Source organism: Mobula birostris, chromosome X (assembly GCF_030028105.1).
Source record: "Mobula birostris isolate sMobBir1 chromosome X, sMobBir1.hap1, whole genome shotgun sequence".
In the NCBI taxonomy this organism is placed as follows: domain Eukaryota; kingdom Metazoa; phylum Chordata; class Chondrichthyes; order Myliobatiformes; family Myliobatidae; genus Mobula; species Mobula birostris.
Window position 1 is genome coordinate 58,734,740 of NC_092402.1, and position 22,517 is coordinate 58,757,256.

Below are 22,517 nucleotides of genomic sequence, written 5' to 3' on the forward strand. Positions count from 1 at the left end.
TCTGATCCCTGTACCTTGGAAACTAGCACTCTCTTACGTGCTTTTTATTTTTTCCTGACAACATGAACCATGTCATATTTTCCACATTATACTCCATTTGCCAGATCTTTTCCCTCTCACTTAACTTTTCTATATCCCTCTGTAGCCTCTTAATATCCTTGTCACAACTTACTTTCCGACCTCTCTCTAGGTCATGAGCAAATTTGGCAGCAACACCTTGTGCCTTTATCTAAATCCTCGAAAATTGAGGCTGCGGTAACCATCTTGGCAATCAAAGCCCCCTTTAATACCTTCTCTGTTTCTAGCCAGTCTTCCACCTACACCATGAGCTTTTATTTTTTTGCCATAACCTTTGATGTCAAGTGTCTTCTAAAAATCTTAGTACATCCACTAATTTCTCTGTGTGCCCAACATGTGTCATATCTTCAAAGAATTTCAGTACATTGGACCAATAAACTTTAAAAATATATTTCCTTGAGTCCAACGACACTTGTTAAGCTGAGCTGGATACAAAGTAACTCACATCTATCTCCAGAACCTCCTGCAGGTTCTTGCATGTGGCCGAGACTGTTTCTGAGGTTGCAAACTCAAAATACCATAGCTTATTCTTCATCCTATCAAAGAAGAAAATGTTAGTTTGGAAGTAATTCAGGCTTGCAGGATAGCTTTAATAAATACACAGAGTAATGCTGTAGTCTTTTTAAATGAGGTGGCATATCTTGCCTAACTTACAAGAGTAAAGTACTCATTACTTTACATCTCTCACCTCACCTCACAGATCTTGAGTTCACGGTCAGAATATATTAAATACTGAGTGAGAAAAGGTCAGGGATCTACTAGTTCACCTTGGTAGTCATTTGGCCCACCAATCAACCATCAAGTAGCTGATGTCATATTTCAATTCTCCATTCAACACAAGGGTTCATTTTAGTCCATTTGAGTTTCTGCCGGCTCACAGGGTAGTCACATCCTCCACTAATTTTTCCCTGCTATCCACCCCCATCAAGTTCTCCCAGATTCCATCATCCACACATGAGGGAACAATTTACATTGGACAATTAACCCACCAATCTGTAAACCTTTGGAATGCGGGAGGAAACTTTAGCACCTGGGGGAAAACTCACACAGTCACAGGGAGAACATGCAAATTCCACGCAGACAGGATTAAGCCCAGGTATCTGGGGCTGTGAGGTAATAGACTCTACCCGCTGCATCACTGTAGCATCCATTAAGAACAACTATCAATAAAGGCCACCACGTTGGTGTAGTGGTTAGCGCGACACTATTACAGCGCTGGGCATTCAGGAGTTTGGAGTTCAGTTCTGGCACCGTCTGTAGGGAGCCTCTGTACGTCCTCCCCGTAGAATGCATGGGTTTCCCCCCGGTGCTCCGGTTTCCACCCACAGTCCAAAGACGTACCAGGTAGGTTAATTGGTCATTGTAAATTGTCCTGTGAATAGGTTAGGGTTAATCAGTTTTGTTGGGGGTTGCTGGGGCAACACGGCTTGAAGGACCAGAAGGGCCAGCTCCCTGCTGTATTGCTAAATAAATAAGTCTTCAACAAGCAAGCCAGGGGGTGATGAATGGGTCCAGGGGTGGAGAGCTTTTTGGCCACAGTCACCCATTCTTTGGGCATGCTACACTTACTATACATCCAGAGAACTTTAAATGTGTTCTCCCTGACACTGCACAGCTCAAGAAGTGACACTAACACGTATCACCGTGGTTATTGATGCATCTGTGATCCTCGCTGTACTGCAGACACCACGGGCTCAGAGACTGTATACAGCTACTCATGAACTCACCTGCTATTGAATTTTTCTGGATATTTCTCTCTCATTATGTGGAACCGATGAGCAATCGAAGCATCCTTTAAAGAAAGAAAAGAAGCTGCAGTCAGATCTCACCATTGGACCACAGCCCACATTTTAACCACAAAGTCTGTAACATCAAGAAGGTGAATTCATCTCAGCCCCTCGGCCTCATCCACCCACCAATTCCCTGTCATAATTGTTGTGCAGCAGTCTAGTTCAGTATTAACATCCTCATCTCTTGGTCAAAAGTGGGGTGGTCTCACAACCACAACCTCTCGCTAAACGTCAATAATATTAAAGAGCTGATTGTTGACTTCGGGAAGGGGAAGGAAGGTGAACAGCCTACACTGGGGGGATTGACGGTGGAGAGAGTCAGCAGCTTTAAATTGCTGGATGATCGCATAGATGCAATCAATAAGGAAGCTGTGCCAACATCTCTACTTTCTCAGAAGATTAAGGAGGTTCCGCTCGTCACCAAACACTCTAGCAAACCTCTTTAAGTGAAGTTGCATCATGCTGTAGTATAGCAGTTCGAGTGTGCAGGAATGTAAGAAACTGCAGAGAGCTGCTCAATACACCGTAGGCACATCCCCCCACCATCTGTAGTATCTACAGGAGGTGCAGCCTCAAGAAGCAACATCCATTAATAAAGATCCCCACCATTTGGGCCATGCCATCTTCATGCAACTACCATCTGACAGGAAGTGCAGAAGCCTGGAGTCCCACACCACCAAGTTCAAGTTTGTTTTTCTTGTGAGTGTTGTGTACCTGATGCTACGTGCCTGTGATCCTGCTGCAAGTAAGTTTTTCATTACACCTGTGCATACACGTACTTGTGCAGCTGACAGTAAACTCAACTTTGACTTTGAGGTCACAACTTCAAAGCCTATTCCAAGATTTACCTGCAGCCTGGTTGAAGACTCCAGTGTTGCTGAAGATAAGGCAGTAAGTGACGGTTCGGGCCAAAATACAACACTCAGCCCTCACCCAGGAACTGGCTAGACCAACACTGATCTCACAGCTGTTAAAGGGACTTTGCTGTTTCCTGGGCAATATCAGAGACTATCCTTTGTCACTTGCGAAACACTGGGAAGCTTTAGGGTTGTCGTAAAGGAAATACATTCAAGATACTGGTATAGGAACAGAAGTGGGAATCTACCCTTATTGCCTGCTCTGGCCTACATATGAAACTAGTCTGGCATCAATCCATGGAACATTGACGTCCCTGAAACTGGCTACACAAGTCAATATGGTGGTAAAGAAGGTATATGGCATGCTTGCCTTTATTAGTTGGGAAGTTATGTTGCAGCTTTATAAAATTTTGGTTGGGCTGCATCTGAAATATTCCATTCAGTTCTGGCTGTCCCATTACAGGACGGACGTTGAGGCTTTGAAGAGGTTTACGAGATTGCTCCCTGGATTAGAAGGCATGACAAACTAGGGCTGTTTTCTCTGGAGTGGCAAAGGCTGAGGAGAGACCTAACAGAGGTTTCTCAGGTTATGAGAGGCATAGATGACAAGGACAAAATGTCTAACACTAGAGGGCATGAATTTAAGGTGAGAAGGTGAAAAGTTCAGAGGAGATGTGCAGGGCAACTTATTTATACAAAGAGTGGTGGGCACCTGCAGCAGACTGCCAAATGTGGTGGTAGAGGCAAATATGATAGAGACATTTAAGAGGCTCTCAAATATGTACATGGATGTGCAAAGAATAGAGGTATATGGACCACGTGCAGGTAGAAGGGATTGTTTTAGTTAGGCATTTAATTACTAGTTTAATTAATTCAGCACAAAGTTTTGTGCTGTTACTGTTTAATGTTCTAAAATTCATTTGAAGCTTGTTGACTCCCCTGTCTGAGAAGGGCCAAAAAAGCAAGACCTTGCTCCCCACACCCACATCCCATGAATAAATACAACAAAATGATGAATGCAAAATATATATTGATATATCTTTGTGGACTTACCACCCCAATGGAGAAGTAGTTGTTAATGATGTTGTAAGGGACAGGATCTCCTTTCTCCAGACCAGATTCTGTCACCTCAAAACTCCATCGATCCAGCAATGTTGAAGTACCCACCTCAATGTCTTTCAGCACCTTTGTTAACTTCTCGCCATCGTATCCTTTGAAACACAGCCAAATGTTACCCTTCTCAGGTGTTATAGATTCAGCAGCAACAGATTAAAGCTTCCCTCACCTCTCAATGACAGTGAGATGTGATGATGATACAAGAGGTGGTACACGTTAGAGTTATGGAGACATAGAGTCACACACCATGGAAACAAGTCCTTTGTCCCAACTGATCCATGATGACCAAGATTCCCATCTAAGCTAGTCCCATTTGCTCAGGTTTGGACCATCTTCCTCTAAACCCTTCCAATCCATGTGTCTGTCCAAGTGCCTTTTAAATGTTGTTAATGTACCTGCTTCAACCACTTCCTCTGGCAACTTGCTCAATATATGGACCACCCTCTGAGGGAAAAAAATTGCCCCTCATGTTCCTATTAAATCTCTCCCCTTTCACCTTAAATGTATGCCCCCTTGATTCTCCAACTCTGGGAAAAAGACTGCGCACATTCACCCTGTCCATGCCTCTTATGACTTTATACACCTCTATAAGATCACCCCTCATTCCGCTACACTCCAAGGAATGAAATTCTAGCCTGTCCAACCCTTCTCTATAACTCAGTTGCTAAATCTGGAAATATCATTTTATATCTTTTCTGTACTCTGCCTAGCTTAATAGCATCTTTCCTATAGCAGGTTGACCAAAGCTGAACACAATATTCCAAATGTGGCCACATTAACGTCTTGTACAACAGCAACATAACATCCCAACTTCTCAACTCAGTGACTTGTCTGATGAAGGACAGCATGTCAAAATCTTTCTTCACTGCCTTGTCTACTCGTGCCTCCACTGTCAGGGAACCATGTACTTGTACTGCCAGATTCCCTCTGTTCTACAACACTTCCCAGGGACCTGCCACTCACTGTGAAAGTCCTAAAACGCAAAACATCATGCAAAAGTTCTGATAAAGGATCTCGGCATGAAACGTCGACTGTACTCTTTTCCGCAGATGCTGCCTGGCCTGCTGAGTTCCTCCAGCATTTTGTGTGTGTTGCTCAGATTTCTCGCATCCTCAAATTTTCTCTTGCTTGTGAAGTGTTATACTTATCCATTTTCCTTTCCTCGACCCACTCACCCAACTGATCAGGATTCCCCTGTAATTCCTGATAACCATCTTCACTGTCTACACCACCACCCATTTTATCTGCAAACAGATCGAGGCCTGAAGGTCAATCGGACATCCAGATGATGAGGCCCAATGGCCGGAACCTTTAGACTATGAATCTCTGCACATCCACTGGGGAGGTTTGGGCCCAATGTATGTGAATCCACGAGTCTGTGGGATGTTGAGGAAAATGGCCTGGCTTGGGATTGGAGGACTGCATGTATGCATGGGTGGGTAGGTGGGAGGGAGGGAGGAAGGGAGTCTGTTTTGCTGATGTTGCTTTGTTGCTTGGTATGTTCTGTGTTGTTCTGCTGAGCATCTTGGGCATGTTACGTTGGTGTTGAAATGTGTGTGGACCCTAGTACATCCTTGGGTGTGTTGGTTGTTAACACAAATGGCCCAGTTCACTGTATGTTTCAATGTACATGTGATAGATAAATCTAAATATAATCTAAATTTACTAATCAAGGCAGCAACTCGATGTGTCACAGGGTGAGACAAATCTTGCTTCTGTATGCAGTAAAATAGTTGCTCCCAGGAACAGTGGTGTGGGGAAAGGAGGCTTTCATATCTTGACGAGCTACTTTTGGATGCCATAGGCAAGAGAGGCAGTGGGCTTTAGTGGGGGAAGGATGAAGGTTAAAATGTTTAGAACAGGACCACGGGAGAGGGACAAGCCAAAGGAACTTTATTGTGGGGCTCGACGGTTAAAGAGACGGGATTCTGTAAGGCCTTGATGGCTGTTATTCACCCTCAACAGGAGAGGCAGGGGGAGGTCAGTGAGGACAAGTGGACAATATATATAAAAAAGAGAAAAGAATGGCAGACAAAAATGCCCAACTATTTTACAAAGAGATAGAAACAGTGAGATATCTGAAATTGTAAAATTGGATAATTGGTCCTGCAGGTTGGAATGTGCCCAGAAGGAAAATGAGGTGTTTTGACTTAAAACATTACGTTTTTTTTTCTCTTCACATATGTTATCTGACCTGCTGAGCATTTCCAACATTTTCTGTTTTTAGATCCCAATTTCTGCAGTGGTTTTGATTACCAATTGACAATAGCTGTTCTTGTCAAACATTCAAATCTTACCTCAGTTCCTGCCCAACTGAAGGTAATCTCACTGCAACCGAAAGAGCTGGAAGACTCTTTATGAGCTGGAGCTTTTCTGGATTGGAGAAAACCCAGTGCAATCTAAGTTAGCTATAGCATATGGAAGTCACAGTTTTAGAGGTCTGATTGGAGGGATCATTTGAGATGTTCAGCTGTTGGGAGCTTGAGTTTCATCAGCAAAATCAGACAGTGAGTCACTGTCACTAGTGAGCTGGGCACATTATCTCCACCACCATCTCTCCAGCTGATCATTGTTCTTGGTTTGAAGTGAAAACCTGCCCAACAACAATGAACACGTCTTCCAGTTCAAATTTAGTTGGCTGCTAGTTTAACAATGGCACAAAGCTGTTTAATGCAAACAAGTGAAGCAATTTATTAAGAATCTTTTACAAGATGTTAAGGACTGTGTGTCAGTGGCATTGAGAAGTTAGTTGAGTGTGTCTTCAGACCTTGATGGGTGTTGCCCTCTAACTGTCAGCAGAGTCCACAAGGGTGGCATAGTGACACAGCGGGTCAAGCTGCTGCCTCCCAGCTCCAGAGACCAGGGTTCAATCTTTACCTCTGGTGCTGTCTGTGTGGAGTCTGCATGCTCTCCCTGTAAAAGTGTGAGTTTTGCCTGGGTGCTCTGGTTTCCTCCCACATCTCTTCTATGTCCTATGTTCCAAAAGTGCATGGGTTGGTAGGATAATTCAACATTGTAACTTGCCCCTAGGGGAAATTGATGGGAAAGCAGGGAGAATGCATGGGATTGGTGTAAATGCGTGGTTGTTGGTCAGCATGGGCTCAGAGGGCCGACTTCTGCGCTGTGTCACTCAAAGGCTGGAGCTGGTTCTTACCTCCTCCCCATCGTAGGCAGCGTGCCAAGTCGTTCCCTGTGCCAAGTGGGAGAATGGCGACAGGAGGCTTCACCGTAAAGTGCATTTTGTCTGAAAGAAAAGGGAAAGGTGACTGTAATGCGAACTGCATGGTAGCACAAGTACATTACAGCACCGACATAGAGATGCAACAGACCGACAGACAGGGTAAGTAATCCGAACACCTCAGGATCAATGAAGTGATATTATCAAAAGTAGCAGGATTGGGGTTGGGACCTGTCTAAGAATCATTGCCAAGAATTCATGTAAACATGTCTTCTGAGAAAAGGCATTGGTTAGACTGCACTTGGAGTATTGTGAGCAGTTTTGGGCCCCTTGTCTAAGGAAGGATGTGACAGCATTGGAGAGGGTCCAGAGGTAGGTCACAGGAATGAAACAGTTAACATATGAGAAGCGTTTGATGGCTCTGGGCCTGTACTTGCTGGAGTTTAGGAGATTGAGGGGAGAATCTCACTGAAACCTATCAGATATTGAAAAGCCTAGATAGTGTGGATGTGGAGAAGGTGTTTCCTATAGTGGGGGAGTCCAGGACTAGACAGCACAACCTCAGAATTGAAGGACGTCCCTTTAGAACAGACATGAGGAATTTTTTTAGCCAGAGGGCGGTGAATCTATGGAATTCATTGTCACGATGGCTGTGGAGGATGTCTTTGGGTATATTTAAAGCGGAGGTTGATAGGTTCTTGATTAGTAAGAGCGTCAAAGGTTACAAGGTGAAGGCAGGAGAATAGGGTTGACAGGGAAAATAAATCAGCCATGAAGGAATGGTGAAGAAGACTCAATGGGCCAAAAGCCCAAATTTTGCTCCCATGTTTTATGGTCTTATGGGTAGTTTGTTTTCACACAGCGATTGGTAACTGCTGGAGCTGGTGATGGAGGCTGATACAATAGGGACATTTAACAGACTCTTAGGTAGGTAAATGGATGTAAGAAAAATGGAAGGCTATGGTCTGTAGAGGACAGAAGGGCTAGAATGATCATGGAGTAGGTTAACAGGCCAGCATGACATCATGGGCCGAGGGGCCCATATTGTGGTATACTGTTCTATGTTTTATACCATTTCCCCATCAGAGGGTGATTGCCCCTTGTACGTAGATGCAAAGTTGGGTTCAGTGAATGCCAACTGCTTTTCACTCTTCTTCACTCAACATCAGGCCCGCGGTGCTGTTGCGCAACTGAGCGGCCAATCAGCTTTCAGTTCTTGGCGCTGCTAGCCCAGCCAACAACACCTCATGCAGGCTTGTATCCAAAGGTGTGAGATATAGTCTAGGTCCCACTGCACTGGTGGGAACCTACGGGAGCACCTCAGTCCTACACGAGGCCCCACTGGTCATTGGTGATGGCCTGAGGGATGCTAGAACAGGCTGCGGGGGCCAAATGCCCAGGAAAAAAAAGGATGCCATGGGCAGGGTAGATGGTGCATGGAAGGTCAGCGAGGAATTCATCATCACAAGGCAATGGCATAGGGAAGATGCATCAATGAGCAGGAGTGTCACATCTTGCTCATGGCCATACATGACAGGTACCTGCATTACTGTAGCCCCCTGTCCAAGTGTCCACTGACTTTGCTGCTGTCATACATTGTATTGGACATTGCAGTGTTCATTGTGATCTGTGCTGATACATCTTCGAGAGGGCATCAGCTCTCTGTTGGAGGCAGGGGACAGGGCAACAGAACACTAGCTGGCTGCCCATGGTAGCGCTTCTTGATGGTAGGGACAAGCACTGCTCAAATAGTGGTGAATCTGCTTCTTACTGATAGTTTCAGAGGATGTCCACATCTCTCTCACACACACACACACACACACAACACACACACACACACACACACACAGGCAGAGACAGAGAATTCCAGATGCCTGTAGCCTGTAGCACTCCCCCTGAATTGGGCAGGATGCCTATCAGTTGTTTGTCTCTGATATTTGAAGTCACCCAGGTAGTTTCCTCCTCATCGTTGTTCTTGCAGTTGTCAGTCAATGAACTCCCTCCATTGTTCTCTCCTCTCCTCCCTCTCTCCCTCCCTCCTGCTTTCTGCCCCTCCAGACAGCTGCTCCTGGCTCCACCCCCCTTTTGAGCACGGACAATTAGCGCAATGCGCTGCAGCAAAGCTCCCCCTTGCCTTGGGTTGACGGGGAGGGAGGTCAGAAGCATCAAAGGAAGCCGTCAGACCACAGCCTGGGGTCCATGTCCGTCCTGGGAGCGAGCCGCAAGTGTGTGGACACCGTGCCTGTCGTCCAGTGCAGATTCACTGCGCAAATTCACCGCACAACAACAAAGCCTGGTTAGCGGCGCTCTTTCCAATGCTCAGAGGCAACTAAACCCCAAAACACATCAGGAATGGAATGAGCAATACTTGACTGCTGGATAGAAGGGAGGTCCATAGGCTCACGTTAAGGTCTTAAATCAGAGCCATTTGACCAACCGTTGACTCGAGACAAACACGCCTCATGAGCTGGAGTTTCACGTGGGCATGTGCCTCCCATGCAAAATGAGCAGTTCCAATCCAGCTCCTGGTGAGCAATAGCTGACAACACGAAGTTTCCTCTAACTCAATACCAGTTCTCAGTCTGACTCAAAGCCACAAAGGGGGCTGATGTGGAAAGAAAGTCATACACTAATGCAGCAAACAACAGCAGAACTGAGGTACATTACAGGAGATGAATGTAGAAGGAGTTTCACTATGTGCTTAACATGTGCTGTCTTTGTCCTGGGAGTGTGTGACACGGAGCTTCACTCTGTATCTAACCCCAGAAGTGTACGATGGAATACTGTAAAGGAAGTTTCACGGCGTCTGACCCTGGGTGTGTGCACCGGGCCGGTACAGAGGGAGTTTCACAGTGTGTGATGGGATGGTGTAGAGGGAACTTCAATATTTATTCCGATATTGTCTACCTCCCTGAAATCAAAAGCACTCCTTCTACACCTGACTTCCCCCAGTTTTAAACCATCTTTTACTGTTGAAAGGTCATTAAAGCATACAATACCAATGGAGTCTAGAATCCATCCCACAGTGCCATCGCCTCCGCACACCAAGACACGGATATTCGGAACGTCATGAAAGAATTTCAGCCTGCAAGAGAGGGAATCAGGGCAGCATTACCAAGACTCGAAACCGAGCAACAGGCACCTCCTGCAGAGGTCTGACCTCTCAGCTGGCGGAATGACTTGGGGGGAAGATTGCTGGGACTGGTTAGTTTGGGATCTTCTGCGGATCTCAAACGGAAAGGGTGACTGGACTGCGGGATAGTCTAGCTCAGGCCCATTCCCTGGTTCAGGTGGGGCAGGGCAAATTCTCCCATTTTCACTAGTTTGTGTTTCACACAGTGAAAATATCTTTCCCTCTGACATCCCGTGTAAATAATGGCAATTGCGTGAGTGGTTGCAGTTGGGACATCCAAATAGTTCTCCACACAATATGGTAGATAGAGGCTACCCGCAGTGGGAGAATGCTAAACGAAATCAGAGTGACAAGAGATTGCACATGCTGGAATCTGGAGCAACAACCAATCTGCTGGAGGAACTCACACAAAATGTTGGAAGAACTCAACAGGTGAGGAAGCATCTATGGAGAGGAATAAACAGTGAACGTTTCAAGACCCGATGAAGAGGTTGAACAAGTTGGGTCTTTATTCTTTGGAGCGTAGAAGGTTGAGGGGGGGACTTGATAGAGGTATTTAAAATTATGAGGGGGATAGATAGAGTTGACGTGGATAGGCTTTTTCCATTGAGAGTGGGGGAGATTCAAACAAGAGGACATGAGTTGAGAGTTAAAGGGCAAAAGTTTAGGGGTAACATGAGGGGGAACTTCTTTACTCAGAGAGTGGTAGCTGTGTGGAACGAGCTTCCAGCAGAAGTGGTTGAGGCAGGTTCGATGTTGTCATTTAAAGTTAAATTGGATAGATATATGGACAGGAAAGGAATGGAGGGTTATGGGCTGAGTGCAGGTCGGTGGGACTAGGTGAGAGTAAGAGTTCGGCACGGACTAGAAGGGCTGAGATGGCCTGCTTCCATGCTGTAATTGTTATATGGTTACATAAGAGTTTCAGCCTGACACACTGACTGTTTATTTCACTCCATGGATGCTGCCTGACCTGCTGAGTTTCTCCAGTATTTTGTGCCTGTTGCTCTGGATTTCCAGCACCTGCAGATTCTCTTGTGTTTATAACCTGCTGGATGGAGTCAGCAGGCCAGGCCCGCTAAGTTCCGCTAAGTTCCTCCAGCAGATTGGTTGCTGTCCCCGAGTGAAAGGGAACCTGGAGAGACTGGGGAAGCAGAGACCAAAAGAACAAGCGAAAGGAGCAGATCCTACCTTGTCCCTGAGGGAGAAAGTGTCTGGCGACTGGCAGATGTGCCGAGGGTGAGATGTTACTAATGTCAAGGGTACCAGTCAATTATCTGCAAAGCTGTTTCACGTGAGAAAGTAGTTTAAAAGAGGAGTGTTACACTGTCCTTGAAGCAGGCCAAAGTTGGACTGTGAATAACCGGACTGCTCGGATCTACCAAACTGGCTGCTGGGTAGACCTCTCTCAATAACAGTGATTCTATCAGAATCAGAATCAGATTTATTATCACCGGCATATGTTGTGAAATTTGTTAAGTTATTAACAACCTCAATGATTTTATGCTCTGTTTCAAAATTCAAAAACCTGCAGCCATTTGGAATCAAGGGCCAAACAGAGTTCTCGGAAGTTTGGAGATAGTTACTCAGAATAAAGTGTCAGGATGACTCTGAAAGTGGATGCAGGAGGTGACTGTTGCTGACAGTGTGACAGTAGATAAATTTACTGCTGAAGTATCAATCTCCGTGAGCCTTCTATTGCTTGAAGAGGATTTTTATTGGGGTGACTGTGAAATCATAAATTGATACCCAATGTAAATACTGTGTGTGTGCATAGAATTGTTCTGATGTCCATAAATCTATTTGACCTTCCTCACTATAAACACAAGAGATTCTGCAGATGCTAGAAATCCAGAGCACCACACAAAATGCTGGAGGAATTTGATAGGTTAGGCAGCATCTGTGGAGGAAGGCCCGATCAAGGTTCTCGGCCGAAACGTTGACTGTTTATTCCCTCCATAGATGCTGCCTGGCCTGCTGACTTCCTCCAGCAATTTGTGTGTTGACCTTCTTTACTGCAGTACAGGTCTCTGATTGTGGAAAGGGAGATGGACCAGCCAATCAGCGGTCATGGTTTAAAGGTTAAGGAACTGACACTCATTGGATCTCTTTATAAAGAGAAGTGGTTTAAGAAATGCTGCAGAGCCTTTTAGCCTTTTTTTTGGAAGGGGGTCTCTCTGCCGGGATGCAATTCTGGCATGCCTCTGTCCTCCCTTGCTCCAAACGCCTGAATCCTTCTGCCATTCACGTTGCTTGGGACAAAGGAACAGGATGGTGGGAAGCTGCTGATAACCCCACTTCCTTCCCAATGGTGGGCTACAGAGTAGAGCAGAGGGGACGTGCTGTGGCCTGGAATCCACTGTCTGTATGTGAGGTGGGGGCAGATTCAATGGACCGTGGGAGTGAGAGTGAAGAAGCTGCTCCTTCACAGGGCAGCACAGGCAGGATGTCAGAATGGCCTCATGAATTCATATTTAAAGAATTAATATTTAAGGGTAAAAGGTTACTTTGGCTAGGCAGGAGATCACAGTCAGATTAGCCACGAGCTTACTTAAATGACAGAGTAGGATCAAGGAGCCTAAAGACTGAACTCTGCTCCTAACATACCTGTTCAAGCAACAAAACTGAGTCACAGACCCTGTAAACAGTGTGTAATGTAACAACACAAACTTCGAATCTGTACTCTTCCATTTTGGAAGTTCTTATAATATTTTCCAAATGACTGAACAAGGCTTGTAAAAAGATGCAGAATTGCTGCTATTTACACTCTGAGACGGCAGTACCTGCTCACTTCATTCTTTTCCACAGCAGGTTCATCATACATCAGATATGCTCCCACATATCCATCACTCTCCAATTTAAAGGCATGTGCGTGAAAGAAAACATTGTGTAAGGACGTAACTCACCAGCTTCAGGAGACCAGTGGTGTGTTTCAGGAGCAGTTGACTGCATTGTCACAAGGGAAACAGAGGCTTTTCACGCAGGCTGCAAGGCTCCTATTGCCAGGGGATCTGCAGGGGCCTTCTGCGTCACTCGCCAAGACCATTTAGCACAAAAGCCGCAAGTATTGCGCCACCCGGCAGTGTATGAAGAGTCGCTGCTTTCAGCTTGTTAAAGTGCCTCGCTAACGGGTCAGCCAAAATCACTGCAGCAACAGTGCAGCCACAGCACCACTGCTGTGTGCTCCGTTGCGCACAGACAGACTGCCGGTGCCCACAGAGCAAAATTGCGCATTGCACAGTGCGAGTTCAAGCACCCCATCCACCACCTTAAACATTCCCTCCTTCCACCGCCCGCACACAGCGATTGCAGTGTGCATTGTCTATAGAACGCACTGCAGGCTACTCCGACAGCACCTCCCAAACCTGCGATCTCTGCCACCAAAGGCAGTAGGGGAACACCACCACCAGCAGGCTCCCCTCCATGTCACAGACCATCCCGAATGATATCAGCATTCCTTCGCCGTCACTGGGTCGAAGTCCTGGAACTCCTTCCACAACAGCTCTGTGGGAGAAACCTTCACCCGAAGGACTGCAGGGGATTTGAGCGGGCAGCTCACCCCATCTTCCCAAGGGTCATCGGGGATGGGCAATAAATGCCAACAGGGATGATTAAAAAAAAATAAAGCTGTGTTTGCCGAGGACTGATGCCGTGAGGAACTACGACCCAGAAAGCAAAACAAGAATTTGATGCAGATGATAAATCATGAGAGGTGAGAGCTCTAATAGCCCTTTCCACATGCATTAGCGCTGTGATCTAATCGGGACTGCAGTGTGTTCACAGGCTCTGGGAATTATTGCGCTGAATTGTGATGCATTGCATGGTACAAGTGGCAATTGTAAGTGTTTTCCTGCTGTAAGCCACTATTAATCATTTTGATGCTATCAGGTCAATCAAATTTTGCCATCTTGTGATGACACCATCAAGCCCTGAAGCTCACAGAACACAGACTGTTCAGCACAGGAACACGCCCTTTGGCTCAAGGTGTCCGTGCCAGATACAATGCTGAATTAAATCCCTTCTGCCTGTTCATGATCCATATCCCTCCATTCCCTATTCATGTGCCTGTCTGAAAAACTCTTAACACCAGCATCATATCTGCTTACACCACCACTGCTGGCAGCACGTTCCATACCCACCACTCTGTAAAATAAAACTTGCCCTCACTTTTCCTTTAAACTCTCCTCCTCTTATCTTAAATTCATCCCCTCGGATAATCAACAGTTCTATCCTGGGAAAGAGATACCATTTGTCTACCTTATCTATGCCTCTCAATTTAGGTCTCCTGTCAGCCTCTGATGGCCCAGAGGAAACAACCCAAGTTTGTCCAACCCCTCCTTGTAGCTCATATGCCCAGATAATCGGAGCAGGCTTGATGGGCCAAATGGCCTAATTTTGCTCCTATGTCTTATCGTCTTAAGTCTCTTCTGCACCCTCTCCAAAACCTCCATATCCTTTCCATAATGGGCCGATCAGAATTGCACACAATACTCCAAGTGCGGCCTAAGCAAAATTTCATACAGCTTCATACATGGCTTTTTTTACTCTTATACTCAATGCCCCAACTGATGAAGATAAGCAGCTTAAGGGCCTTCTTTACCATCCTATCTACTTGCGTGGCCACTTTCAGGAAGGTATGGACTTGGATCCTAAGATCCTTCTGGACATCAATACCGTTAAGGATTCTGCCATTAACTGTATAGTTTCACCCTTACATTTAACCTCCAATGTGTAACGTTTTACATTTGTCTGGATTAACCTCCATCTGCTATTTCTCCATCTAAATCTATAACTGATCTATATCTGCATTATCCTTTGGCAACCTTCAACAATAGCAGAGCAAGTGTCCCATTATGTTTCAAAGTACATTATGCAGCCAGAGTCCGCAACTCCACCAATCTTCGTGTCATCTGTAAACTTGCTAACCCACCCATTTACATTTTCATTCAAGTCATTTATATACCTTACAAGCATCAGAGGTCCCAGCACTGATCCTTACAGAACACCACTGAACGTGGACCTCCAGCCAAAATAATAGCCTTCGGGGGTGGGAATCAAATTAAGGAGGCTAGGCGTGAGGAGGTTAGTTCACAACAGGGGGATGGGAAACAGTGCAGAGAGACAGAGGGGTGTAAAGTGAGGGTAGAAACAAAAAGTACTAAGGAGAAAAGTAAAAGTGGCAGGCCGACAAATCCAGGGCAAGCACTAAAAAGGGCCACTTTTCAACATAATTGTATAAGGGCTAAGAGAGTTGTAAAAGAGCGCCTGAAGGCTTTGTGTGTCAATGCAAGGAGCATTCGTAATAAGGTGGATGAATTGAAAGTACAGATTGTTATTAATGATTATGATATAGTTGGGATCACAGAGACATGGCTCCAGGGTGACCAAGGATGGGAGCTCAACGTTCAGGGATATTCAATATTCAGGAGGGATAGACATGAAGGAAGGGGAGGTGGAAAGCGTTGCTGGTTAAAGAAGAGATTAACGCAATAGAAAGGAAGGACGTAAGCCGGGAAGATGTGGAATCGATATGGGTAGAGCTGCATAACACTAAGAGGCAGAAGACGCTGGTGGGAGTTGTGTACAGGCCACCTAACAGTAGTAGTGAGGTCGGAGATGGTATTAAACAGGAAATTAGAAATGTGTGCAATAAAGGAACAGCAGTTATAATGGGTGACTTCAATCTACATGTAGATTGGGTGAACCAAATTGGTAAAGGTGCTGAGGAAGAGGATTTCTTGGAATGTATGCGGGATGGTTTTTTGAACCAACATGTCGAGGAACCAACTAGAGAGCCGGCTATTCTGGACTGGGTTTTGAGCAACGAGGAAGGGTTAATTAGCAATCTTGTCGTGAGAGGCCCCTTGGGTAAGAGTGACCATAATATAGTGGAATTCTTCATTAAGATGGAGAGTGACATAGTTAATTCAGAAACAAAGGTTCTGAACTTAAAGAGGGGTAACTTTGAAGGTATGAGACGTGAATTAGCTAAGATAGACTGGCAAATGACACTTAAAGGATTGACGGTGGATATGCAATGGCAAGCATTTAAAGGTTGCATGGATGAACTACAACAATTGTTCATCCCAGTTTGGCAAAAGAATAAATCAAGGAAGGTAGTGCACCCGTGGCTGACAAGAGAAATTAGGGATAGTATCAATTCCAAAGAAGAAGCATACAAATTAGCCAGAGAAAGTGGCTCACCTGAGGACTGGGAGAAATTCAGAGTTCAGCAGAGGAGGACAAAGGGCTTAATTAGGAAGGGGAAAAAAGATTATGAGAGAAAACTGGCAGGGAACATAAAAACTGACTGTAAAAGCTTTTATAGATATGTAAAAAGGAAAAGACTGGTAAAGACAAATGTAGGTCCCCTACAGACAGAAACAGGTGTATTAATTATGGGGAGCAAGGACATGGCAGACCAATTGAATAATTACTTTGGTTCTGTCTTCACTAAGGAGGACATAAACAATCTTCCAGAAATAGTAGGGGACAGAGGGTCCAGTGAGATGGAGGAACTGAGCGAAATACATGTTAGTAGGGAAGTGATGTTAGGTAAATTGAAGGGATTGAAGGCAGATAAATCCCCAGGGCCAGATGGTCTGCATCCTAGAGTGCTTAAGGAAGTAGCCCAAGAAATAGTGGATGCATTAGTGATAATTTTTCAAAACTCGTTAGATTCTGGACTGTTCCTGAGGATTGGAGGGTGGCTAATGTAACCCCACTTTTTAAAAAAGGAGAGAGAGAGAAACCAGAGAACTATAGACCAGTTAGCCTAATGTCGGTGGTGGGGAAACTGCTGGAGTCAGTTATCAAAGATGTGATAACAGCACATTTCGAAAGCGGTGAAATCATCGGACAAATTCAGCATGGATTTGTGAAAGGAAAATCATGTCTGACGAATCTCATAGAATTTTTTGAGGATGTAACTAGTAGAGTGGATAGGGGAGAACCAGTGGACGTGGTATATTTGGATTTTCAAAAGGCTTTTGACAAGGTCCCACACAGGAGATTAGTGTGCAAACTTAAAGCACACGGTCTTGGGAGTAAGGTATTGATGTGGATGGAGAATTGGTTAGCAGACAGGAAGCAAAGAGTGGGAATAAACGGGACCTTTTCAGAATGGCAGGCGGTGACTAGTGGGGTACCGCGAGGCTCAGTGCTGGGACCCCAGTTGTTTACAATATATATTAATGACTTGGATGAGGGAATTAAATGCAGCATCTCCAAGTTTGCGGATGACACAAGGCTGGGTGGCAGTGTTAGCTGTGAGGAGGATGCTAAGAGGATGCAGAGTGACTTGGATAGGTTGGGTGAGTGGGCAAATTCATGGCAGATGCAATTTAATGTGGATAAATGTGAAGTTATCCACTTTGGTGGCAAAAATAGGAAAACAGATTATTATCTGAATGGTGGCCGATTAGGAAAAGGGGAGGTGCAACGAGACCTGGGTGTCATTATACACCAGTCATTGAAAGTGGGCATGCAGGTACAGCAGGCGGTGAAAAAAGGCGAATGGTATGCTGGCATTTATAGCGAGAGGATTCGAGTACAGGAGCAGGGAGGTACTACTGCAGTTGTACAAGGCCTTGGTGAGAACACACCTGGAGTATTGTGTGCAGTTTTGGTCCCCTAATCTGAGGAAAGACATCCTTGCCATAGAGGGAGTACAAAGAAGGTTCACCAGATTGATTCCTGGGATGGCAGGACTTTCATATGAAGAAAAACTGGATGAACTGGGCTTGTACTCGTTGGAATTTAGAAGATTGAGGGGGGATCTGATTGAAACGTATAAAATCCTAAAGGGATTGGACAGGCTAGATGCAGGAAGATTGTTCCCGATGTTGGGGAAGTCCAGAACGAGGGGTCACAGTTTGAGGATAAAGGGGAAGCCTTTTAGGACCGAGATTAGGAAAAACTTCTTCACACAGAGAGTGGTGAATCTGTGGAATTCTCTGCCACAGGAAACAGTTGAGGCCAGTTCATTGGCTATATTTAAGAGGGAGTTAGATATGGCCCTTGTGGCTACGGGGATCAGGGGGTATGGAGGGAAGGCTGGGGCGGGGTTCTGAGTTGGATGATCAGCCACGATCATAATAAATGGCGGTGCAGGCTCGAAGGGCCGAATGGCCTACTCCTGCACCTATTTTCTATGTTTCTATGTTTCTATGTGACCACTACCCTCTGTCTTCTCTGGGCATGTCATTTCTGTATCCAAACTACCAAGTTACCATGGATAACATGCACCTTCACCTTCTGGATCAGCTTACCATGAGACACCTTGTCAAATGCCTTCCTGAATTTAAATTGGGCCCAAGCTCTGGGCAGAGCACTGGCTGCACATTGTACTTTGAGACATAATGGAGCACTTGATCTGCTATGGTCCACCCTCCATATGAATGTTGAATTTCACATCTGTTTAAGGTTGGCTCCAATCTTGCTGGAAGGTTGGAAAGTCCAGCAGGCTGCAAGCCAACAGCACAAGCCTCTCATTTCTCTGTCTGCAAAGTAAGGGCAACCAAGCAGTAATCAGCAACAAAACAAGCACCGATGCGACAAATATAATGCCCCAGCAGTGGCCTGGCATGGCTTGGCACCCTCTCTTAGACACCCCTGAAGAATTGGATGAGTGATGCCTGGTTGGGGGGAGGGGGAGGAGGGGAGATGTTCTCACCATTTGGAGTCAGCATCTTTAAAAGAAAATTCTGACGAATCAGGACACTGGTAATGAAATAATCCTTCAATTCATTGATCAAGCTTCTGCTATTTAATTTCCTGAAGGAATATGCAACTAAACATCACAGGTTCCCAAATGCAATTAAGCAAAACGCCGCTGGCATCCATCCTTATGTCTCCCATTGTTCAAGTGTCACTGTCTCCTTATTCAAGGCAGCAACTCCCTGATTCATTAACGCCTGAAAAGGTTTTGGTGAGAGTTTAGCTCCATTTGAGGTTTTCCTGCAGGAGATTGGCTAAACCAACCCACTGAGAAATGGCACCTAAATTTAGGGCAGATGATCACAGGAAATCCCCCCAGAAATTTCCACAAACAGATAATTACTCATCTCTTCTTCCTTTGAGTCTGTATTCAGCACCCAACATACTACCTCATTGGGATGTCCCATTATTATCCCCTGAGGCTCCACTCTTTGTGACAAATCTAATTTCAATCAAAGTAAAATGATCCTTCAAATTAGAAAGAAATAATCTCCATGCATGCCAAAATAAAACAAGATGTCTGCTGAAAATATCAGTCAGAAGCATTATGCTCATTGCAGATTATAAGAGACAGGAAAATATTCACCGACTGCTATGTAATTCATTGGTATTGAAAGACCTTGCCATGCAGTGATTATAATTAAATCTGACCAGTTCTTTCAAATTCCACTCAGCCTTACCCTGGTTTTGGTCCATCCTTGGCTAAATTGAAGACTTGTCTTGGGTTTAAAAGGTACTGGAACTTCCTTAAGACCCTGCAAATACACAGTGACAGATCATTAGCAGCCTCTAATTACCTCAGCGACAGGCTTCAATAACACTTTCAACTCATCTGATCACCATAGACTGAAGGAGCCTCGCCTGGGAGTCTTCAAAAGTTCAAAGTAAACTTACCAGCAAAGTATATATACTGTATGTCACCATATACAATCCTTGGACTGTGTTGTTTGTTGATGTAAATAATGTACTTCACTGTATGTTTCAATGTATATTTGACAAATAAAGCTGATCTTAACTTTCCTGAAGTTCTTAACTCTACTCAAGAGAAAGGCTAGTGATAGTTAACCCACACAAGCCCACAATTCTCACAGCACAAATTTACTTTGAACTTTGAAAAATGTATTATCAAAGTACATATCCCTCTGGTCTATTCCTATTTTGTTGTCTTTCTTTGTCCTTGAATATGTAATTTCTACAGAATACCTGGCTTAGAAAATTCACACTAATCAAAGAATTATAATTCCACTGAATGACATTCTCAACTAGTTGCATACAACTGTTTAAAGATGCAAAAATATCCAAATGCACCCCTTTGAAGTACAATCAGATGAAAGTGGATTCTGAACTAAAGATGACTTTAGGAGAATCTAAACAACCCTTATGTTCCATGTTCATTGTACCATGCATATCATCTTTCAGGTAAAAATAATGTACACAGTATTCCAGCTGTTATTTCACCACAGCCCTACAATTGTGGCAAGATATTTTAATCCATGTCCTCTGCCAATAAAGGTCACACCATCTACCTTCCTAAGTGCCTGCTTCACCTCAGCGTTGGCATTCAGAGACAGGTGTCCAAGAACATCCAAATCACTTTGTGCATTGACGTTTCCCAATCTCTCACCACTTAGTGAATACTCAGCACCTTAGTGCATTGTGTAGAAGAAACATGTCAAAGAATCATGCTTCATGATGGCAACCTGGTCACAGAGACAATCTCAATGAGGGCCAGTGTCAAACAAAGCATGTCAGTGCCCTGACATATTTTTCAATCTTTCATGCAGCGATGATGTGCTTCATCTCCAGGACAAATCAGACCTTCAGCACGTACAATTCTGGAACCAAGCTCACCCCAAAGATATGCACAACAAGTAGAGTCATGCAACACAGTAAATGGCTCTTTGGCCCACCACACTCATGCTGACTCTAATTTTCCAGTTGAATGATAGCAACTGTACCAGCAGCACATACTGGACAGGAAGAGGCGGTGTGCACAGATCACACTTGTGTCATTGATCGGAGACACAAGGGAGAGTAGATGCTGGAATCTGAAGCAACACACAATCTGCTGGAGGAATTCAGTGGGTTGAGCAGCAGTGGGTGAGAAAAGGAATCGTCCTGTTGCAAGGTTTTGACCTGAAACGTTAGCAATTCCTTTCCCTCATAGATGCTGAGTTCTTCCAGCTGCTTATTTGTTGTGTTGATGATTATTTGCTAATATAAAATATAGATCCTCAAATTAAAGGGTTTAGTGGTGATTATAAGGTCAGAGCGCAATATGGTCGTTATTAACCCAGTTCCATAAGAGCCCAGAGGAAGGGATACAGGCTACAATAGCTATGCAGAAAAACATTCAAGAATACCGATTGGGACCGATTCTTTTTACGTTATACGTTAATGGACATTGGAGATGATGAAATTGAAGGCTTTGTTGTAATGTTTGCAGACAATATGATGGTAGGAGGAGGGGCAGGTAGTTGTGAGGCAGTACAGAGGCTACAGAAAGGTTAGGCAGATTAAGAGAATAGGCAAAGAAATGGCAAATGGCATACAGTGTCGGGAAGTGTATGGTCTTGCACTTTGGTAGAAGAATTGAAAGGGTTGACTATTTTCTAAATGGAGAGAAAATACAAAAAAAACTGAGGTGCAAAGGGACTTTGGACTCTTTGTGCATGACTCCATAAAAGCTAATTTGCAGGTTTTGTCTGTGCGAGGATGTAATCTTGAAACTTTATAAAGTGCTGGTAAGGCCTCAGTTGGAGTACTGTGAGCAGTTTTGGGCCCCTTATCTTAGAAAGAATGTGCTGAAACTGGATAAGGTTCAAAGAAGGTTCACAAAAATGATTCCAGGATAGAATGGCTTGTCATATGAAGAGCGTTTAATGGCTCTGAGTCTGTATTCACTAGAATTCAGAAGAATGAGGGTGACCTTATTAAAATCCCTTAAATGGTGAAAAGCTTTGAAAGAGTCGATAGAGAGGATGTTTCCTATGATGGGAGAGTCTAAGACCAGAAGACACAGCCTCAGAATAGAGGGGAACACAGACAAAATGCTGGAGGAATTCTGCAGGCTAAGCAGCATTTATGGAAAAGAGTACAGTTGATGCTGAAGGGTCTCGGCCCGAAACGTTGACTGTACTTTTTTCCACAGATGCTGCCTGGCCTGCTGAGTTCCTCCAGCATTTTGTGTGTGTTGCTTGGATTTCTAGCATCTGCAGATTTTCTCTTGTTTGTGATAGGAATAGAGGTGCATCCTTTTAGAACGGAAAAGAGGAGGAATTTCTTTAGCCAGAGAGTGATGAATCTGTGGAATTCGTTGCCACAGGCAGCTGTGGAGGCCAAGTCTTTATGTGTATTTAAGGCAGAGGTTGATAGACTCTTGGTTGGTCAGGGCATGAGGGATTATGGGGAGAAAGCAGGAGATTGGGGCCAAAAGGAAAATTGGATCAGCCATGGTGAAATGGCAGAGCAGACTCAATGGGCCAAATGGCCTATATCTTCTGATTATGGAAAAGAGGGCAGGCAATTGATGAGCAGGAAGCACATAAGGACAGAAATAAAACAGACACTAACATCATAACGAGAGATAGGAACAGGAACAGGCCATTTGGCTCTTTCAATATGCTTCACCATTCATCAAGATCATT

At 44.7% G+C, this 22,517-nt stretch overlaps 1 protein-coding gene across 6 annotated transcripts in view; it reads right to left on the minus strand.

The window, feature by feature from the left end:
* The window catches only part of LOC140191922 (diacylglycerol kinase beta-like), a 159,008-nt gene that overhangs the window by 8,745 nt on the left and 127,746 nt on the right, over positions 1–22,517 (minus strand). For all 6 annotated transcript variants that reach the window (XM_072249796.1, XM_072249795.1, XM_072249791.1 and 3 more), the window contains 6 exons: positions 19,551–19,625; positions 10,019–10,104; positions 6,996–7,085; positions 3,779–3,936; positions 1,806–1,870; positions 524–614 (listed from right to left, as the gene is read on the minus strand). In XM_072249796.1, coding sequence (XP_072105897.1) covers positions 524–614; positions 1,806–1,870; positions 3,779–3,936; positions 6,996–7,085; positions 10,019–10,104; positions 19,551–19,625 — 565 coding nt within the window. The remainder of the gene's footprint in view (positions 1–523; positions 615–1,805; positions 1,871–3,778; positions 3,937–6,995; positions 7,086–10,018; positions 10,105–19,550; positions 19,626–22,517) is intronic.